Source organism: Zophobas morio, unplaced genomic scaffold, assembly GCF_036711695.1.
Source record: "Zophobas morio isolate AGI-343-1 ecotype UQ-CSIRO unplaced genomic scaffold, CSIRO_AGI_Zmor_V1 ptg000005l, whole genome shotgun sequence".
NCBI classification, from domain to species: Eukaryota; Metazoa; Arthropoda; class Insecta; order Coleoptera; family Tenebrionidae; genus Zophobas; species Zophobas morio.
Window position 1 is genome coordinate 7,602,634 of NW_026972110.1, and position 23,649 is coordinate 7,626,282.

Sequence of the window (23,649 nt, forward strand, 5' to 3'; positions counted from 1 at the left end):
TGATGATGTAAGATAGTTAAAAAAAAATACGTTTACGTATCATCAAAAAGTGTGCAAACTGAGACTTTCTAATGAAATTGGACAGAATACACAAGAAATGAGAATTAAAAATGTTATGTTTGCCAAGCAAACATGCAAAAGTTAATTTTCCGACAAACAGAAATGACTTTTTAAAATTGAAGTGTTATGTCTGTTATGGCGTCCTCTAAAATCGTGCCTCGCCAAAGACCCTATTTATAAAAACTTATCTTGTCTGGGCAAAACAGCCTGAAAGAATGACCCACATCACTTGCGGATCGGCAATAAATGAATGCAATTTAGTATTGTCTGATGATGATTTTAATATTTATGATACCTCGGGGCACAATGACGCTGGAGTACTCCATAACACTCTGCCTAAAATCAGAGGATTATTCTTAGCTGAAACTGGAAATTAATTACGTATGTATGTGAATAATCCCCAGGCCGTTGTAACAAGATAACTTCGTTTACGCCCTTCAAATTACAGTCCATGGTTCGCTTTATAAAATATAATGATGTAACGATTCAGTTCAAAAGAGTTATGATATTCTAATAAGCTCCATTATCACAAAGCTAATGAAAATAATTACACTAAATAGTAGGACTGTCAAATAACGACATAATTTACTAAATTCCACATCAGTTATTACAATTTTGATGATTACACAACTTCAACGAGAATAACAACAACAGTTTTAGACATTGTTACCCTGGACTCGGTATATGCATGCAATTACTACACTTGCATCACTAAAATAAAACTACCCTTTGAAATCTCTGTAAATTGTTATGCTTTGTTTACCACTTATAAAATAATTAAATTGCTGTTGATTTCATCTAGTTTCATTTAAATGGAAATAAATGGAACTAAAATAGAAACAAGGGACAACGAGAGCATCAACTAGAAACAAGCGTTTCATCAATGTTCATTATAGCTGCTGTTTGTCACAGTTAAAGATTAATAATGTAAGATGACTCGACAAAAGTTATAATTTATTTCAAGCTTTCAAAGCTACTCCAACTAACATCATTACCATTCCATTTACAAGTGGACCAAAATAACGCCCAGCTTTTTGTACCCATTTCAGCATGGATAATTCACAAAATGTGGACCTTGCTGACTTGAAATGTTAGATTAATAATGTAATGTTGGTTGAAAATTATCGCACGGAAGTAGCAAAGTTTAATTTATCTATTTATCGTCTCCAAAAGGCAAACCAGAACGGAAACGTGTAGTTTTACATTATAAATGATAACACATCTATAGTCATTTAAATACTTAAAATTAAACTACCTTTATACAAAATGCTCACAAGTGTACACACATCATGTTACCGATTTATGTACACTGCAAACTAACAAAATAGAGGGAATGGTAGTGCAATCGTCTTACTATCAATTAACACAATGATTTAGCAAAGCCTAGTAGAATGAATTATATTAATTAAAAAAAAAAATCCACTTTTTAGGTTACATGTGTTCGATTCTTACAGTGCGGTCTAAAACAGTGTAACAAATGAATTTATTTGTACTAGTTTTCTAGGATTTGATATTCATATGGTACATAAATTAATTTAGTCAGTTTTTTCATTCGAATTTGATGTGATTATTACCCTCCAGGTGCATACAAAACCGCATTCACAAGTGCGACGCTTCCGGTTATTAATTAATTAGTTGTATGTTGCAACAGTAATTAAAAACAAAAAAAATCTGACAAAGTGAGATCCTCTTTGATGTTGAATTTTACTCTCCAGGGAAATTTTATCTCGTCTTGAACTTCGTCCCATGTAATACAAGCATGAAATAATTGTTGAGAGCGTATAGTAAAATCCTGTTAATGTTAGATAAATACTTTTTGCTTCAAACGCATACGAAATTACCTTCTAAAGCTAAGGAAAAACTACAAAAAAATAATAAAATTATTTACAATATGATGGTAAAAATTTTCTGTTAGTCGAAGCGAAAATCCTTTTGTTAAAATTTTTTCAAAGAAGTATCTGTGTTCTATCTAACACTTGTGAAAAAACATCATAAATAATTGCTTTGTTATTTTGTAATTAAAAATTCTGCATATAATTATTTTTATTCGAGCGAAAACAGTATATTTTTCGTAAAAGTAAACATCCTATTAACTGTGAATTTTTTATTTCGAAATAAGTATATTGTTTTTGTTAAAGCAAGAAACCGTTGTTTTACGAAGACCAGTAAATAAGAGAATCGTATCTGGCATTTAATTTAGTGTTGTTAAAAAAATGGCAAGTCTGCGATTAACATTTAATGTAATGTCTTTTTATAGGGTCCGGACGACAGAACACAAGGACGGGGAATGCAGAAAGTGGAACCCATCCTCATGAAAAAGTAAATAAAATACGTTAACGCAAAAAACTTATCTGGCCGCAAAGCCCCATTCATTATCCGAAATACCAGCAAGGTGAACATGGGAAGTACCGATCCTCGGAGAGTGACCGTATTTTGGAAAGTTTCAACTTTACAACATGAAAGGCGCGTTCTCAAACCAGTGCTCAACAACAGATGTCAGCGGAACTCGAAGGGTGTTTCCATTGTGAATACTAAGCGAAATCAGCCGCTTTTATAGATCCTAAAAGTTTTCTCAACCGACAGAACACCCCTTGTTTATAGGCTGTGCGTGTTTTTAAAGTAAGTGAACCGATTTTTTCGCAGATCCTTTTCTTTGTGTTTTGTTAGGCTCGATTGTTTTTGTGTCATATTTCACCGAGCCAACTCGAAAGGAACACAGCGTATACCACACCTATCTGTACTTCTTCTCGTTTTATACAATTGTTACTGGAAGCTCTGTCTTTATTCATCGTTATCGAAACTTTTAAAATCGATTCGGTTGATGTATGAGTGCGGCTGCAACAAACAACGCGAAACTAAATTTGACTTTATTGGTAATGACTTTAGTTGTTTCACAGTGGATTGGTTCAATATGGTTCAGTGTGGCAGCAGCGGCGCCCTCTCAAGCATAAATATTATTTTTGATAAAGATAAATTTGGGATTTAGAGGATTCTCGGTAAACTCAAAGGGAACTTTATTCCAGACGTTTCTTAGTTTAAAGCTTTGTCTCGGGTACTTCTAATCGCATTGTTTGAAACTTTACTTGTATTCAAATAATGCCAGAGTTTCCTACATCAACAACTCATGTAAGGTTCCGAGAACAACACCGATGGCAGCAGGTTAATTAAACTTGCCAGTTTATAGCTGAAGTTCTGTTATGTAGTATGGAATGCTACTGAAGTGTAAAAAGTTGTCATTTTAAACTCAAATAATATCATGGAATCAATTAAATTTGAACTTCACTGTGAAATTTAAACCAGCAAACACCAAACAAATACCATAAATGTCACTGAACTATAACCTAAATTAAATTTATTTTACCCTACAAAACCGACAACGCGAACGTTTATACATCAGCGGCTTAATACCACTAAAATTTAAATAAAATTGATTTAAAGAATAATAATTAGTTTCTCATTTTTTTAAGTTCTTGAAAATTAATAACAAATTAAATTTCATCAATATTTTCAATCCTACTACTCTTCTCACTCCTCAAGCTCCACCAACTCTGCGACATCTCGCTCGCAAGGCGAACTCTAGTTATTGAGTACCTAAGTATATCTGAGATTGATTTGTGGATTTTCCTCTTGCTATAAATTCATTGTACACACATAGTCGTCACTCGCTTTGTTGACTCCATTTGCTTTTTTGCCCAAAAGTTTATACAAGTTTTCGGTAGGTATTTCATTCATTAAATTTGTCTGTGAAAGAACTGTCAACTCCGTTTGATCCACCTACTTTGTGTATAAATTCTAGCTCGCTTCACTCGCAGCATTTATTAATTTTGGTTTTTAAACTTTTTCGATTTTGAGTCTTAACATTTCAGTTATAAAACTTCATGAATAAACATGTTTCCGTTTAGCAGGTCGTGCGTGAGAAAAAATTTACACAGTAAGATTTTATACTAAATACGGATTAAAATAGATTTTAGTGCTACAAGAACAAGTAGATTTGTAAGTTTTATCTATTTTCTGAACTTAAAAATCTTGAGTTTTCAAGGAAACATAACTGTTTCCACTTTCAGCCATTTAATTCTTCTTCTTTTTATAATTTAATTTTTATATGATCACGTTTGTGTTCAACACTTCACATCAGAGGATTGTCTCCTGCAAATTTCATTTATGCACAACAGTATCGAAAATTTTATTTTACGCCCACGTTCTGTAAAAATTTGCTCAGCGGGCTGTAAAAAGTAATAAAGCCCGTGGGCCGTAAAATAATGATGGAAAACGCTTGCTTGAAAAAATAAGAACTAAGTATTTTTGGTTAACACAATTTATTATTAATAACTAAAGTCCATTTTGAAACATTTATTTGATGACAATGAACCCACAGAAAAATTATCAGAACGTGCAGGGTGCTCTTTTGAACCTGAAATTAATTGAAAATCTTAGTTTTTTATACCTAAGTACCTTTCGATGACGGAAGTACTGCTCCAGGCACCGTGTCTATTTATGCACGTGATATCACTATCGACTAGTAATGTAGCAGAGGTCCTGCGGAAGGTATGGTCAGTATACATGTCTAAGTCGGGAAGTTGAAGATACGGCGCAATACTTGTCCAAGTATATTTTTCCCACGACTTCTACGGTACATATTTTCTTCTTTTATTGTGGCTACTCATTGTTCGCTACAAAGCAGCGTATTTTCTATTCAACTCCAAGCCAGAGGTTTTTTCATCATTAATCACTGTAAACAATACCTTTTGTTGGTTCTGGTCTTTGGAAGCCTAATTACAACAACAGATCCTCTGTCTTCTAAATCATCTATTTAAATATTTACTAGTTCCTTCCTTCGACAAGCTTCAATAATTCCACATAAAAGGATAACCTACAATTTAAAAACGTCGATATTGTAGAAGCCAAAATGTAAACTTTTTTCAGTAATAAGACCTTTCATTTTTTTTTATTTAACACATAATGTGTTATCGTATTATCCTCTTTGCCAGATAATTAAGGGTGCGTTAAACGAAACTGCTTCAAATTTTCTTAATCTTTGACCACTAAACACTAAAACGCACGAATTATTATTTATTTATTCCTTTAACAAGTTGACTTTATCCCGAAACTGATTTTAAAATTTCAGAATTGATTGCATAAAATGTTGTCAAAAAATTAATATACATATGTAGTAATTTGTTCTATTCTTTGTCTAAGAAATAAATGGTTTATTTAATTTCCTTCAATTCTTTAGAACAACTATGGTTAATATCACAATTTCAAAATTTGAGCTTTATCTTTATCAAAACGTTGATAGCATAAACTGAACAAAGTTATTAAATAAACTTTTGCCGAGAAGCGCAGCTCGACATGCATATAGTATTTGATCAGTTTCCAAAGCAATTTCTATGTAAATGAGTTTTTTATTGTTATAAAATTATTAATATCGAACACAAAATCACTGAAGTAAAGCCGCCAGTTTTTATTTATTATAGCCACCTGAAACTAAAAGCTAATGTTTCGATTTGAATTAATTTTTAACAAAAGGAATTCATTTTGTTATTATTTTGTGAAGGAATATTTTTGAACACCTTTGATAAAAATTACACATGTAACTAGGATATTATTTTCTAGTGTTTGTACAAACAGTGAGTTAGTTTTCGAAATGGATAGTGTACGTTTTTGAACAGAAGCAAAATAGAATGAACTGTGGTAGATTCCCCAAGTTAAGTAATTTTACATAACCATTAGAGTATTAATCTGGTGTTCTAATTTAAGCTTTAATTTTAATACTTGTTATGGTTTAGAGACAACATTATTTTTATTGCACATTTCAAATTTACAAGTGTCTAATGAAATTAAATGCACTATATATTCATTTCACTATGTCATCGACATACGCTAACGCAATATAGTCCACATGTCTCACCATGTGTTGATATGTATTTGAGTTACACTCATTATATTAAGAGAGGGAATATGTGGGGAATGTTAAATGACATACAGACATATGCGTACCCATCATTTTCTGGCATAAATTGTGATAATCGTTATGACACGTAATAAATTTTCTTTCGTCACAATAGCGCGTTAAGCTAATTCATTGTTATACATCAAAAATATTACACCAAAAATTCTTAAGTTACTACTCCCAGTTTCGTATTGTTTAGTGATTAGAATAATTGTAATTTTTAACACTATTCAGCAATAGTTTAGTTAAATTTATATTTTGGTTAGTAGTTTAACTTTCACAAGTATTTTCTTAAAGATAAAAGTATTTATCTAACAGACGATGACCATTACGGGTTTGAACTTAAATTTATTTTGATTTTTGTATCAATACAAAACCAACCACATGACATTTATTATATCAATAGAAAAATAAATAATCGAATTGTATCTATTACCAATTTTGATGAATTTAATCAATAATAAAACAGTAACGCTGTGCTTTAATTATATGTGTAAAGAATTTAATTGGCGCAGTCTGTAGGATATCGCATTTGTTAAACAAAAGATGCGTTAAGCAACAATTCTCACGACTTGGAATTATAAATTCCTTACGCGTTATTCATAGAATGAAGAACTAACACCCCCTTGACCTTGAAGTATTTGCATTGCGACAAACTTGAAGAGCTTCCCGAAGGAAGTTCAAGAGAAACTGACATCGAGTTAGGCCCGAAAAGCTCCTTCAGCAGCGAAAACTCGAAAATAACCCAAGTGGAAGAGTCGACGTCACACAACGGCGAACGTTTCTGATACCTTTTTCCTTTTTCTTATTATTTTTTGAAACCTGCACAAAAATCATTTTGTTTTTCTCAAAGGTTATGTACAAAGTAGTGAATAACAGTTCGAATGACGAATTAGGTTCGTTAATTAAACATTTTTAAATTTCAGTTATCTTGCAGACACAAAAAAGCAAAAAGACCTAATACTAATAACACCAATGACGATCAAGACACGTGAAGAAATCTTTCTGTCATCATGAGAACACATGTGAATTTTGCTTTAAAAACTTTTCTTCATACCTATTTGAAAAATTTCTATTATACGCAAAATTTCACGCCCACCTCATACACTATAATAAACAAATAACCTCAAACAGTAATAATAATCGACTAAACTTTATTAACCAACCAAAACAGGTACCACTTCAACATTTTCCGCCCTCATAATGTCCCCATGTTTCAAATAATTACGCCAGACAGCAACCCTATCAGTCACAACAACCACATTTTTTTCATAAAGGTTAACCAGATTAATTTAATAACTAATAAACCAAATCCGCCAGAACAGAATTCTAGCAAATTTTCAGGCATTTTCACCACCAAAAAATGCATTTAGACCAACTGGTCAGGTTTCAACGGAAAAACTAATACCGATGTCCACCACTTCTAGAGTCTCTACTATTAAACATGCAATCGTAAATTATTTTCTTCAAAATAATCTCTAAACACTTGCAAATAATGAACGAACATTGTGACCAATGTGTAGAACCCAGTCAAGATACTTATTCCTTAAATTTTCTTAATGATCTTTACACTTATCGCATTTTGATATTATAAACAAATAAGTAAATTTTCACTTGGGCAACTCTTCTCTTATCAACAGACGTAGCTTCCGAAGTAAACACTGTCAAAACTACAGTGCAATACCATATTATGTTACTATCAAATCACGAATTTAAAAATCTTCTTTCTTAGATACAAAATGATTTTTGTCATCCATATGCCTATTTTTAACCATAGAAGCTTCAGATCTATATAGCCTGTATCCTATTTCTCAAGGAAACTCCACCATAATACCTCAAAAACTATACCCAATACTCAACACTCAGAACCATCAATTTATAGAGAATAAATATGAATCCACAGAAGATTTACACCTTAGCGACGTTGAATTAGTATCTAATCACCATCTGTATTTATTACCTCATCTACGTATCTATGAACAAGTCAGCAACAATCATCTCTTGATTACTGTTGGAAATGTATCCGTGAACTTAAAGAAGATCTGTAGCAATTCACGATTCACAGTACATCCAACCCTGATCACCAATATCAGATCAATAACGAGAAATTGAAGTTTATAAATGAGAAAGATTATCCTGAAATGCGATCTGCTCTTTTTATCAGATGTCAACGCCATAACTATTATATTGCATTGAACATCATGTATTTGCAACCAGTCGCCTGGATGAAATTAACAAAATCCAAAACGAAACTGACAGTTTGAATGCTGCTATCATCAAATTAATATGATATTCAAATAATTTCATATGTTGCTGCTTCTATTTCTGTTCTTACTATCGCCTCCGTAAGGATAATGCTGATCTTCTGATATAAACGCCAACGCAAGAGAAGATTGCCCCAGGAAAATAATCCGTTGGTCCTATTTTCCGACTTAAGGAGGGAGGCGTTATATTATGCTAGGAGGCATCCCAAAGTCCACAAGATTTGTTAAGGCTGCATGACCTTTGTTATCAATATAAATTAAATAATCGAATCACACCTTATATATTAGACCAATTTTCACGTTCTAATCAGTTATAATATAAGTACAAGTTAGTGCTTCTGAATAAATTTCTTAATAAGACTGTGTAAACAGTTTAATTCACGTGGTGAAGTGCCTACTACTTTTTACGTTAACATTTGAGTATCTCAAAAAATGAACGAAACTCGAAAAATATAATCTAAGTAAGATTCTTATCCCATAAACGTGATCGTTTACAGAATGTGATACTAAAAATAATAATAATAGACAGTGATGCTATGTCTTTAAAAATACAAAAGATTTAATAGCACTATGTGACACTGCAATAACTTGTACAAAATTTAAGTATTTTCTTTATTTATGTTCTGTCTTCATTAATTTTTACTATTAAACTTATTACCATAATTACATTTAGATAGGTACTTAAGTATAAATGTATTATGTGAATCGCAAATAAATGATACTTAGCCGATTGTTTGAACCTGCCTGCACGGTCCTGGTGAAAAGTGAGTGGCAGCTAGTGTAAGTCGTAAATTTATGCAGCGTTGGTTTATTACAACGCCTGGGGCATTGTACTTGTTTTGAAGGGAATGTTACGTTTCAGTCTCCCTTTGGGAATATCAAGCATTTGTCATATCCTGCCAAAGAAGTAATATATCTAGTAACATTAGCACAATTTTCAGCACCACTTAGTATTAGGTAAAAATCTACCACATCAATTTATTAAAAAGAAATAGCAAGAAAAGTTTTAAATTTGTTGATTGAATCAATAAAATAGATTGCTTCTTTTTTTTAACGTCTTGTATAAGGAATTCTAGAAAATGCTGATGCACGTACAAACCACAATATGTCCTGTAATATTTTATACATTTTGGATAGGATTTATTCAGCAAAATTTTAAGATAACATAATCCAGTTTTTGGAGAGGATAAGCAAAAAAAGAGATTACTGATAAAAGCTTTGCAAGATTTTAGAGCAATTTATCTCTAAGTTAAATTGTAAAATGGTCGTTTACAATTTTTATTTTGTTCCAAAAACATCAGGTAAAAACAGAAATGAATATACCACAAGAACAGAAGCGTGTCATTTTAGAAAATTTAAGTGGGATTTACTTGCCGAAATTTTAAGATGAAGTTATCAAATTACTGCTAGGGCTGATCAAACAAATTTTCGTTAGTATTTTATCATTTACAGAATATTTCTAAAAGACACCTAAAATGAAGTTAGTCATTCGTCAAATTGACCCCCATTACAATATTTTACCATCTACTCTCGGGAATTAAAAATTTCTCTAAAGTTATTTAGAAAGAACTTTTGGCAATAATGTTGTATTTTGAACTTCATATTTCAAGAAACGTATATTTAACAAATTTTAACAATATATTGCAACCATTAAATCAAAGATATTAATAAAAATAAAAAAATTGTTGGCATGTCAATTGTAAGAGAACCTGTATAATTTGTTTTTGCAAATTTTATTTTTTTGTGATAATTCGTATACGTATCATTAAAACTATGGATATATTATTAAACCACACATAAAAGAACATAACACGTTATATATAATTTTCAAACTTAATACAACAGTTAAACAAAATTTTAATATCGTCATGAAAGTCTTATAAGGAGTGAACAGACGAATTCAGGTGAACAATGTTTATAATTATATTAAAAAGTGTAAACATTGCATAGAAACCGATTTTAAGTATCTTAGTTTCTAAATTACATTATAAAATGTCCTTGCAAAATTTTTATTTTTTTCCTATGTGTGTAATGTTTAAAATAGAGATGAATTAATAAATCACATCTCTAGAAGCCCTAAGATTTTGAACATTATGAATAAAAAATTTGAAATGAGTCATCAAATTTTCGATAAAGATGAGTAAATGATTTTGTTGGTTATCGTTTTATCACATATAGGATATTCTTAAAATACTTCAGACAATAAACGACAGATAGGCGGAAACGGTATACCTCCTTTTCATATTTTAGGATCTGTGAAACCATTCGCCAAATGGACCCTATTACATTTTTCCTTAGCTCACGCTCGGAAAGCAAAAGCAACGAGTGACAAGCTTCAAACACTGCTTCAATCGTAAGACTTTTAAAAACACTACAAACATCAAATTAATTTAAATTGCAATAAATATATCGCATTCAATGACTGGACCCATGAGTGCGAAAATAAATCAGTGTACATCGAGTAATCAGTTCTCGATTTTTTAGTTTCTAACATTATGTTTCAGATAAATGATAAATCGCGTCTGTTTGTGTCAACTTCATAAAAATGTTGCAAGAAAAAAGGACAGAGTAATTATCTGGCTCCTTCACTGCTTCACTCTAACGATAATAATAAATATCTTTGGACACAATTTTTGTTACAAGTACGAAAATGACATTTAAAGTATACAACTGAAATAATTTTTCAGAGTGTTGAATAAAAGTTAAAAAAGTATACAAATTAATACATAGGTACGTGCATGAATTCTTTTACTTACACTATAGCATTACATTTACTATCGACAGCAGTGACAAAAATGTCCTCTATGCTAGTTAGCTGTCTTGAGAATGAAGGACAAGAAAGACAGTTCTGATTATTTAGCGCCAAGTAGAAAACGATTTTTGTTGACCACAGTAAAACGAATAACGACAATTATGTTATCAAAAGTATGTGAATACTAAAACTCGAAAACAAATATTCAAAATTTTGTGTATTCGTACCTAGTTGGAGCTGTATTTCTGAACAATTACGTACATTTATTAGCGCATTAAATAATGCGTTTATTCCACTCTATTACACTGTTATCCCATTGTAATGGCCACTGTCACAAACATCATAGATTATGTACAAAACAATTAATCTCTACTTAATTGCCTAAACAAATATTTTACACCCGAGTAATTCAAGGGAAAATTTATTTTAAAATGCTTTTACAGGATTCCCACATATGTAAGGGTAAAGGAGCAAAGTGATGCCCCAGTGCTGGCAGGACCCCCCCAGACCATGCTTTCCAGATGCCCAGCGTTCACCCGCCATGTAATAGGATTCCTGGTGTTAGTGTTGTTAACCACAAACGTTCGATCAGGACCCCGTTATAGTTCTCGGATAGTGGACATTCAATCAGGAGCTATTCGCGGAATAATTCTTGAACTAAATTCTCGTCATTTGGAACCCGTGGAAGTGTTTCGAGGCGTTCCTTACGCCGCTCCTCCTGTTGGTCCACTAAGATTCAGTCCGCCACAACCGCCGCTTTCTTGGCCTGGGACTAGATTAGCGGATACCTTCGGTTCGGTGTGCCCGCAGAAGTTGCCGGATATAACAAACAGAACAGCAGCCCTGCAGACGATGCCCAAAGGCAGATATCAGTATCTCAAGAAATTGGTTCCATTGTTGGTGAACCAGTCGGAAGATTGCCTGTTTCTTAACATCTACGTCCCTGGAAGTGGTAAGTCTACATTTTTTACAAGAATAAGATTGGTATCTATTTAAACAACTAAATTTTCGGAGAATCAACTTAGTATATCGACTACAATGTTGTTGCAGTTCGAGATCTCTTTATTTGCCTTAAATGTGTAGGTACAAATGTAAGGAATTAGATCTAAAATTTGTCTACACCAAGTTTCAGAAAAATACAAAGTGATTATTTTATCTGTTGACGCCAGGATAAGTCCGAATAGGCAACACACTTTACTTTCCATAAACGACTTCGTCTTAAATTTTTTATTAATATAATAAATAACGTGTAGATGGTAATGACTGCGCCAAAATTATGACAAATTAATGCCAACAGCCAAATTATTTTCAACTTTTGGTAAGAGTGCTTTTGAATTCCGAAAAAACCGATATGTTTAACTTTGGGAAAGTGTGATGTAAATTTCGATGCTGCCGTTCGTCTACATGCCAGGCGATACAATTTCTTCTAACTAAGCAATCAGAAGACTCGAAAAAAAAATAAAGAGAAGTTGATCAATTTAAGAAAACTAAAGTTAGACGTCCTATAGTGACAACGTAAGAAAATGAAGCTGTCCTGATTGAAATTATAGATGATAATCCTCACGTGACTCACCAGCAGATCACATGACAAATGCAGATTAATTAGAGTTCGGTTTTTAACATCCTGGGGGCAAACCGATTTCACCCATGCCATTTCAGCCCTTCCAATTCAACTTGAAGATCATTTGCGCGGAAAGGATTATGATGTCGTACAGATATTTATATAACACCCGAAGAAGCATAAGACAGACAATTTGAGTACTTATTATAGGATACCTATTTACTTATTTTATTTTATTTATATTCGCTTGAGGATCGACTAAATTAGGTTCTATTTTCTTTAAATTTTGCCGTTATTAGTTGCTTGACGTCTTTGTTGTCATTATGACATAATGTCATTTTTATGTTGTTGCATTTACTAACTAATTGTTAATTTACAAAGATTAATGTATTGATCAAAGTTGCTTATGGTATATATAATGTGTTGCCTACACGAAAATATTCAGGCTTGAACAGATAAAATAAACACCCTGTACTTCTAAGGTTATTGCCAAGAATTCAGATATTACTTAGCTGTGTCATTCCTTTTAATTATTATTGTTATGATATTATCACATCAGCTGACATAAAATAAACATCCTTTTGGAAAAGTCTAAGATACTTAGTTAAGAAAGGAAAAAAAAACCTAACAAAATGAATACGTTATTAAAAAATTGCGTTACAATTTGTTTGAAAATTTTACGAGTTCTGCCATAAATTGTTTCCGGCGCACAAAAAATAGTTTGGCCTTAAACATGGGCGTCCATAGAAACCTTCCTCAGAGAGGTTCCACCCTTAAAATCGGGTGTCTCAGCTAAAACTCCGCAACCTAATATCTTAGTGATGATGATAATAATAATAAAGCAAACTAATTCTTACTAACTAAAAACAACAAATACGTGTGTAAATTATTGCACAATATGATTAGGTAATGGAATACTACATAAATAATAATAGCAACGGTAAATTTATTTACTTTTAGAAGAAAAAAGAAAAGGAGGAAAAGACAAAGTAATATTAAAGTTAGTATGGCCTAAATTTTGATTTTATAAATTTGTGATTTTATGATTATATTGATAGAGATATTGAACCTCTATAAACGCCATTGTTTTCAGCTTGAAAGGGGAAGCTTAATTTAATATGCTGCCAATAGGCCCTGTATTTTTTAAATTGCAACATACACTTTTTAACAGATTTTGAGGTACCGTTAAATTACGCTTATAATGATATATAATACTTGCATATTTATTTAATTTTGAGTTGATAAAAAAGTTAAATTTATAAACATAAAATAATGAAAGCTGAGTGAAATAAAGAACACGAGTTACTGCGACATTGTTAATCTTATAGGTATATTGAGTACAGTTAACTTTTCTCATAAAGATCATAATAGAGCACTTCATGCTGTTTAGATACAGCAAGTTGGCACCAAGTATGAGAGATTAAATCATTCTGTTAGATAAGTCATCTATAATATTTATTTGCCAAAAATTTTCAAATTGTCAATACAAATGAGATTTAATGGCTGCAGGTAAATCATTGATAAATATTAGGAAAAGGAGAGGAAACCAAATTAGAGCCCTGCGGGTCTCTTGACTTAGGTACTGTTAAGGTTCATTCACAATGACAAAATTAGTAATTAGAATTAGTATTAGAATTAAGCTCAGAAAATCTCCAAAAACGTACATTCACAATGATAAAATTAATAAACTAATTTTTGTAACGCCCTCTATGATACAAATATCGCAGCACGCAGATTCTCTATCGCATTCTGTATTTTTGGTTGTTGGCTTTACTTACCCACCATCTTCGTTGTTTTTTGCGTATAGTAAGTAATTAATCTGACAACACTGCCACAGCAAGTCGTAATGTTTTGCGTCTTGAAACCATTATTGACAATTGACTCTTTCCCGAGTTTTTTCAATTTTATTGTAGGTTAGGACACTGTAGTTAACATTCGTGCGCAGGCGCAAAATTAAAATTAATACAGAAATTAACGCAAAAGTTTGGAGCTTGCAAGCTTCTGCGTTAATTGCTAAGAGTAATTACTAATTTATTTCATTGTGAATGTTTGTATGATATTTCACCTTGCAAGGTTTTGAGCTTAATTCTAATGCTAATTCTACAGTAACGGTCGTTTCTACGGAACCACTCGATAAAAAGTCAAGTTGGTAGCCCTGTCTCCTAGTACTTTACGCCGAACGCGGTTGGTAGCGCGTTGACGTTTAACCACCGTTTGACGCACGGCGCATGTTGACAAGCGCTTTAACTCACAGCGGTTCTATTTAAAGCATTTTACGTTTCTACGAAAAAAGCAAAATGGATAATCAAGAAAAGCCACGGAGGACATTGTTATCGCAAAAATTAAAGACTGCGGCAATAAGATGTTACCGGGAAATCGAAAGTCTGTGTCCCACAGCTTCCAGAAGAGAACTGGAAACAAAAGTTGGGAACATATTTTCGGTAGAGTAGTTGCATTTTAAGAGTTTTTTTCAATTCAAACACGACAAAATCCACTTCACACTACTTTTATACGCCCTGTGTCACTTACTTCTCACCCACTACTTTGTATTAATCTCCTTCCTCCTCCTTTGTAGTGTTCCCGAACCCAAATCCGTAAATTAATACGGCAAGACCGATCCGGAGTCCCACCAGAAAATGCCTTAACCGGCAGAAAAAAGAAATGTGCTTTCTTTTCTGATTGCGTATTTCAAGAGGAGCTAAGCCAAGAAATATACGCGAGAAATAGGAGAAACGAATATTTCACTGCAACGGACATGTTCAAATTTGCTACCACAAACTTAGAGTTCACTGCAAGTCTTAGCACTCTTAAAAGAATATTACGTTCAATGGGATATAAATACAAAAAAGTAAATAATCGCAAAATTATAATCGAAAGTCCACGGCTTCAGTCATTAAAATTAAAATTTTTACGAAGATATTTACAGTTAGCCGAAGAAAATGTAAGTTTTGTTTTTTTGGATGAGACGTGGCTTAACCAAAATGGTTCTCCTGTGAGAAGGTGGGTGCTTGAGAGTGACAGAAGAGGAATGCCTGAGAAAGTGTGCATGAGTGAAGGAAAGCGTTTTACAGTGCTTCATGCTGGTGGGAATTTCGGTTTCCTAGAGGGCTGCGAATTGTTTTTGGACAGCAATATCGATAGCAGGGATTACCATAAAACCATGACGGGTGAGGTGTTTAAGAAATGGACTATTGAACAATTAATTCCGAGTGTTGCATTGATTAGTGGCAAAGTGGTGGTAGTCATGGATAATGCTCCGTATCACTCGATGCACGCTGAAGATAGTCCAAAGTTCTCTTGGAAAAAAGCAAAATTAGAAGTTTGGGTCCATAAAAACAAAATTCCCTTTGGTAATAACTTGACAAAAAAACAACTATTTGAAGTAGTTAAACCTCACCTTCCTTCCTGCAAAAAATATGTAATCGATGAACTGCTGTCTAAAAATGGCATAGATGTGTTGAGACTACCCCCTTACCATTGTCAGTACAATCCGATTGAAATGGTTTGGGGGTTCTGCAAGACATATTTTAACAAGCACATTCTAGCGCAGCCTTCCACGAAATCGAAAGTACCTGATTTGTGGCATGAAGCACTATCAAAGTACACTCCTGAAATGTGGATGAACAGTGTGAATCATTGTGAACGATTGATTAGGGATGATTGGAAGCGATTAATGGGAAATGAAAGTGTGCGAGATATTCCACCCATAATTATATCACTTGCAGATTCTGATGAAGAATCAATTGCAAGTTTTACATCGGAATCTGCAATAGAAATAGTACAAGACAATGATCAGAATGAAAGGATGGATGAATCTAGTGAGGATGAACGAATGGAAATATTTGAAGTACAATTAAGCAATGAGTGTGAAGTGCAAGGGTCTGAAAGTTGTAGTACGGCAGAAATTCTCACAGTAGAACTTGTTGATTAACCATGCTTTTTTTTCCGTGGACATTTGAAATTTAAAACAGGAATCTTTTCTAACAATCTTTAATCTTTTGTTTAATAAATATTATTGTGTTTTCAATCATTGGTTTACAACACTCTTAGACCAGATTAAATAATATTGGTGTTCCTTGAATAACTACTAGACAAATAATTACTTTTTATTTTGATATTCCCAATATCCCAATACATATCACTATTTTAAGTCCTATCATAACGTGTTTCCTAATTTATAATAGTATTGCTTCTAGTGTACTCCTCATTTTTTATACTGATTTCTGAACTGCCAGTGTGCAGAATTAGTTACTGTCATTATTTACTTAAGGTACATCCTATACGGTTTATATACATCTATATTTAGAAGTTTTTTTTTAAGTTTGATTAATATATTATTGTTTGGTGTTTCATTTATAGGTGAATGTTTTGGAAATAAATCATACATTATTATTATTGTGAATATTGAGTTTTTAAGTGTAGTATTTTTCTTTTGGACTCTTATCAACATAATATAACATTTCAAGATCACAAATTTGTGGTCCTGTGGTTGGAAAATTAAGAAGGGCAGCAAGTATTATTATTTGAAGTAATGTAGTAATATAGAAGTAGTTTTTTTACTAGCTGTAAACACTCCTAGCGATGCACTGGCTACGACCTTGTGGACCAGATCAAAGCATCCCCGCTACTCGCCGTAAAACACACCTTCCTTCAACTAGGGGATTTCAGCGGTGAGATAGAATCTCACGTACTGGTGATGACTCATACACTTCCAGCTTATTTATTTACGGGATAACCCCTTTGGAGAAAAATTTAACTCAAAACTATAATGCTAATTAAATAACAAAATAACAATAATTACAATAGATTTAATTCACTAAGGTTTTTCTTAAATGAATTCCTTAATGTTCCAAAAAGCTCCATCTCCACGCCATGTGTTTGTCAATATTAAAAGTCTGGTGAAAAAGGCCATAATTTGTTTAATGAAAGTCTAAATATATTATTGTATGACTACATATACTACGCAATGAACACTATGAACTAAATCTCTCCAACAGGGAAGAACAGTCTGCAGTACCTAAAACAGACCATGTAGAAACTTTAAATCATCTTTTAAATTTTTGACTTTTCTTCTAAGCCTCCACATTCGAGCTTTTTCATTTTTCCAATGGCTATGTAGTTTAGAAACTAACACTTTTGACTTTTTAGGTGATTTTAACTTTCTAGGTGATAAACTAAAAGAAATGGAAAGAAGTTATTGTACACAAAATATTTATTTTGATTACCTACCTGTAATTGTGGTCCATATGCATTAGTTTTCTTCTTTTTTTGTGAGTACCTGTTAACCCTTCACTATCTGTTGTTGATGGATGAGGCCTTACTTCAAAAACGTGTTCAATTATGCTGTATGTCTACAATTTATTCTTAAACTTCATCATGCATTTACCTTATTTCAGTTGCAATGTTTGTGACTTCATCATCTTTCTGTTAATAAACACTGTTCACTTGAACTATGTACGATACTAAACTTCAATGACGAAGATCTGCACAAATTTATATATTATATGGGCTTAAAAACATATGTAACCTTTTAATTTAATTACTTATCACTGTGTAAAAACAAGTTCTTCATTGGGCAGGGTCTCAATCTAACGGTTAGAATAGCTCCAACCTTGAGAGTTTGTTATGTTTACCATTGATACATATAAAATCATCTAGCAAAAAAGATCAGAGCAAATACTAGCATCTCTATACAGTGTATCTTGGGAATTCTTTTTCAATGCTTTCAACCACGACTCCTGTCGCATAGGTGTTATTCTGAAGAACATAAAATACAAATTAGTGGTAAAAAAACATCTTGTTTGTTGAAAACTAACCTGAAAAACTGTACATTTTCTTTGCGTTGTTTGTTCTTATTGTAACAAAACGGCACAGCACAACACTTCATGGCGTTAAATTAAAGCAGCAACAATACTCAGAACTAGATAATGCTGGCACCTTGCAAACACATGGCAAAATGATTCAAAACTATTGCTCTAAATGCGTTTCCGGGTTGACATGGCGATTGAAACGTGATCGAAACTAGCACAATACGAATATTTCGGTTGCCCTCAGCTATGCCTTCAATTTGTTGCACTGTGTCCCGTGCAGACTGCATGTTCTGTTCATCTATTTATTAAAATAAAATTTCTACACTGACAATGGGGCCATCTAACCTGTCAAATTTTTGACACATATGTTTTCCCCCAGAAACCCGTCAAGGTCACTTACACCAAACAAATTTTGAAAATTTACACTAGGGAGTGGTTCTATAGAAAAGATCGCGACTTTAATTACTAATTTTGTCATTGTGAATGAACCTTTACAACCCAAAATACGGGCTGCACTCGACCTACGCTATTTTCCTACGCGGGCGGCTTACCAATGCTATGTGTTCCGTATTCACCTGGGGTCGGGACGAAGTAAAAGAATACTTACTATAAACAGTTTAATTATCTAGGTTCTAGGTTAATTATTATTAGATATTAAGAAAAATTTACTTAAGAGTGTGTTGAGGATATCACTTCCTCAAGGAACACGACCTACTAGCTAATTACAAGATTAACACTTATCTGACGTCCGATCGTCCGCAGGACGAGGTCTTCTTTGGTGAACCAAGATTTCTTATCGTGCCTATTGTTTAATTCACTCCAGTAGGAAAGTATGGTCTGAACCTATGCTCCGCTGCTAGCACTGGTTTTGGTATTCGGCCTGATGGTATGGCCGATTACAAAATGGCCGTCGCCGCCATCTTGGTGAAGTGATTACCAGGAACCCTCCAGCCTTACTCCCGAAGGTGAAATACTCCTTAGTGTTGCCGTTACGGGAGGGAGAATACTTTGCTCTGCTTTTGTCGTCGAAATCCTCCGGAAAGGAACCCTGGTCCCCTCCTGTAAGAGACTTTAGCTTCCGATCCCTGACCTTCGTTTTTTACTTACGCTTAATTGGTGTTATGCCGATTCTACTTTTATCCGTCGCCTTCGACGCTGGTTCCGAAATTGAACCTACAGCTACTTCGCCACTTATCGGTCACTCTGGACCCTGATTTTACCCAAACTCAAAGGGAATTATCGCGGGCGAACGCTGCTAAGAATCGACGTGTACTCGCTCGGGGTGTCGAAGGGAGAAAGGGATCGACGAGTCTGCCGAATCGAAGAAATTTATTGCCTTAATTCTTTTCCTTAGGAAGGGTTGATGTTCTCCCTAGGTTTGGCTAGCAAAAATCCCTTGTTGTTAGCAATAAATGAGATGAGACTCCTAGGTGGGAGGGGTTACATCCATTAATAAACTTTTCTCTGATTAATATCTTTAATTAGGCCAGTCAAATTCGAGAATTTATTACGTACAATAATAAGGTACTAAACTGGTATACTTTAATTAACCCTAAAGAAAATGAAATTGTTGAGAAATTATAATGAGTTCCTCAATTTCCAAGCTATGAATGAAACGAATTGAGAGTTCTCAAATGAGTGAGGTTAGGGTATTATTTACCTTGTGGAATTTTCCAAACTCTCGGGAAAATATTCCGTATTCGCATGCGAAGACCAGGAATTTACACTATCCACCTTTGGTTGGATCTACCATAAGCAACCGGCATGTTGGTCAACACCTTCTTATAACATTATACAGTTTTTAGGTTACTTCGAAAGATTGTCTGAACTCAATTATTATTTTATAATTACGACGTAATTAACAAGATAATTATTGACTGAATTAGAACGAAGAAGCTAATACATGAAATGTAACTAAGTAATATTTAAAGAGTTTAAACTATGTATTAAGATGAATAAATTATTAGATAACTATACTTTCAATGACACTTTCGATTTACTATTAAATTACTTTAAATCAATGGAAGTTAACCGTAGTGGGCCACTTCACATACGCGAAAAAAGTCTAAATAGGGGCTTATAATAATGACTTAGCTGCTACGCAAGCTGGGACTTCAAGCTGGATTTGCCTCAAGACCTGGGGGACCTTCTAGTCGTTGTGGTGGGACCGACGAGTAGATGGAGAAGTTTATATCAATCCGGCCAATTTCCTTCCAACACGAGTTCCAGGAAAAATCCACGAGATGTAGGGAAAAAGAGATGTATCCCAGTGGGGGAATAAAAAAAAAGAGCCTGTAAGTGTAAATACTGCTAGTATGGAGGCCATAGGAGACAAGAACGGACGCCACGAACAGGGAAGACATCTCGACCACATGGGGAAGCCCAACACCTTGAGGTAAGAGGAATTTCACGGAAATACATACACCATTTACTCCACCACATGAAGAGACTCATTGACAACAGATAATTACCTTTGGATGATCCAAGGCTCTTTTAATAATTACGAATTTCCAATTTTCAATAGCCGACCAAGGTCGAGTTGCTCCCAGCGTTATAACCCGATAGAATCGAAGGGGAGGGCATCAAACGTTACTTGAATGTACAGGACATCCAATAATATATCTAAATTCTGCACCTACACCCGGAAATCACTTGGAGAAGAATTTGGAAGATTCGACGTGGTTGATCACTCTTCAACAGAAGGATGGAAAGTAGTCTCGCCCCGTTTCCGCTACTTATTTTATTGAAAACCAAGGAAGAAAAAACCGGAAACGACATTTTGACGCAGATGGAGTTGGCCAATAGAAGAGCACGGGGATAGTAGAAGGAGGGATTCGATTTCATTCATAAATCGAGTTGTTTACATTCTAGAAAAATCCTAACCTATTTTGTGAATCGGACAGATGGAAAACAATAATTATAATCAAAGCCCTTAGTTGTTGTATATAAAAGTGATTTTCATAAAATATAGGGTATGTGGATGATATAATTATTGATCAAGTTATTGTTTAGGTGGCCTTTTCAGGTTCTTTGACTTAGTGGTATTTTTGGCTGTTACAAATTATCGACGCGCTTAAAGACATGCGTGGTACGCGCTAAAATACTCGCATCGTTTACAGGGTCGCGTTAATACAGGTGGTATGTGAACATATATTAAAATATGTTACAGTACATACCATGTATTTAGAATGACCATTTTTATACTCTACTAACCGAGCATGATGTTTACGATAACTTTAAAACGTTTGCAAGTCTTCAAAGCAGTCATTTTTGTAGTTTATTAGTTAATTGTAAAATATTGTTGTAAATTTTGAATTTTTTTCCAACAAACCAGACGTCCAAATGTACTACTAGTATATTAGTTGTTTATGTTATAAGTGAGAGAAATGCTATATAGAATAAGTGAGTGAGTATTTAGGATCACCAGCGCATTAGTGTGAGTGATACTAATCTCACGGACTTATGATCGCTCATGTGTGATATACAACGTTTATTTATTTTATTATTATTAATAATAATATCCACAGTATTCTATAGGTACATTACATTATAGACACTTAAGAGCATTTTACCTCCGTTAATAATGATGAATTTTTGTCTCGTAAAAAAAGCTACATAAACTACTTCAAAACCCGCTACTGTAAAATAAAAACATTAAGCTAATCATGGGGAATAGTTTGGTTATCGTTTCAATAAAATTGCCAACAAACGACAAACAGAAGCAGACCACATACAATAGGGGTTATAACACCGAGAAAACGTGAAATTAGTCATTCGTTCAAATGTTCAATACACGAAGCTTACGCTCGAAAAGTAAAACGCTAATTTATTCAAAATTAATCTCACGTCGATACTAAATTGTCCATTGAAAACTTAAACAATGTTTATAAAAGCCTATAAACCAGTTTTTTTTTTTTCTAGCTGCCCAAACGCTTTGAATTATACCGAGAGAACAAGAAAAACACGATAAAAGACAGCCATGGATTTCTGAAGATTTGTCTTTGATAGAATTTTCGCTTCCTCCTCAGTCTTGTCAGATTACAGTCAATTTGAAAGTCTGAATAAAGGCAAACTTTCAAAAATCCCTTGATCGTGTGTTTTTGATACTCTTTCGGTAGATATTTATATTATTCATCGAGAAAGTTCTTCTTTATAGCCTGGACGAATAACTATTTTATTAAAATACCAACTTTTACCTGGTACATTTTTTTCTGGATGGTACCTGAAGAAAAATGCCTGTTTAAAAAATACTTAGAACGTAATAAATGAATGAATAAATGAATGAATGAATTAATTAATTTAGACCATAAAAATAACCGTGAGAGAGCAGTAAAAAACACGATCAAAGACAGCCACGGATTTTTGAAAGTTTGTATGTGATTGTTCCATTTTCACGTCAAACTTTAAAATTGAGGGTAAGCTCACAAGACAAAAATTCTATCAAAACTAATCTTCAAAAAATTATGCTTGCTTTTGATGGTGTTTTTCGTTATTCTGTCGATCTAAACCGATTATTTTGTTACCAGCTTTACAGAATATTTGTTAGTTTCTCTTAAAAATCAGTTGTATATTTTTTCACTTTACAGTAACAGAAATGTTTTATTTAAAAAGATAGAAGTCTGATTTATGTTTATACTTTTTTAAAAATGTACAAACTCATTTTAACTAGTACTGATCATCATGAAGGAACCTGTCCCCACCCAAGCGGCATTTTTTGCTTTCAACATAATTTTGAACGTATATCAGGAAAACCCAGCTCATAAAAGCTTTTATCCCTAGTAGTTACGTGTAAGCATTAAGATATTAGTAAATTTTACATAAGTGTGAAGGCGTACAATAAATAACACAGAAACATTCGTTGTGAACGAGTCCAGGCAGGAACGTAAATAGGGCGGAAATTTAAGACAGGTAAAACACAAATTTTGTGAAAAATTCGTTGTCCTGTAGGTAGGTGACACTTGCACTTGAAGTCAAACCAATCAAATTCAGTGTATTAGAAAAAAAATTCAACGAGGATGGGATTCGAAGTCACTCGTGTAGAGCACAAGTTCAAAGCCAGTGTTGAAAACCCGCAAGGCCACTAGCAGGTTGCTATACGAGCCTAAGCCAAATATCGGTTACGTGACGTAATTGTGATGAAAATTAAGGCGGATTCATAAACCACAAGTATATACAACCGTGTATCATTTTATCCAATTTGAATAGTACTTGTTATGAAACATTTTCAGGGAACTTCACCACACTGTTGCTGG

General features: G+C 33.5%; 1 protein-coding gene and 1 long non-coding RNA gene across 6 annotated transcripts in view; one reads left to right on the forward strand and one right to left on the reverse strand.

Annotated features, from left to right (window-relative positions):
• The window catches only part of LOC135122558 (neuroligin-4, X-linked-like), a 399,568-nt gene that overhangs the window by 207,815 nt on the left and 168,104 nt on the right, over positions 1-23,649 (forward strand). For 2 of the 3 annotated variants that reach the window (XM_064046821.1, XM_064046820.1), the window contains exons 2-3: positions 2,318-2,379; positions 11,470-11,978. In XM_064046821.1, coding sequence (XP_063902891.1) covers positions 2,348-2,379; positions 11,470-11,978 — 541 coding nt within the window. In that variant the 5' untranslated portion in view covers positions 2,318-2,347. Of the gene's footprint in view, positions 1-2,317; positions 2,680-11,469; positions 11,979-23,649 lie in introns of all 3 variants that reach the window. The other variant, XM_064046822.1, reaches the window with a different exon arrangement.
• Positions 17,450-18,856, reverse strand: LOC135122559 (uncharacterized). Of its 3 annotated transcripts, none has more exons than XR_010279412.1 (5): positions 18,404-18,856; positions 18,131-18,344; positions 17,974-18,070; positions 17,817-17,907; positions 17,450-17,761 (listed from the first exon to the last, which is right to left on the reverse strand). It is a non-coding gene; the product is annotated as an uncharacterized LOC135122559 (long non-coding RNA). The 3 variants fall into 3 exon arrangements; XR_010279411.1 differs by having other exon boundaries at positions 17,450-17,604; positions 17,653-17,761; positions 17,817-18,070; XR_010279410.1 differs by having other exon boundaries at positions 17,817-18,070.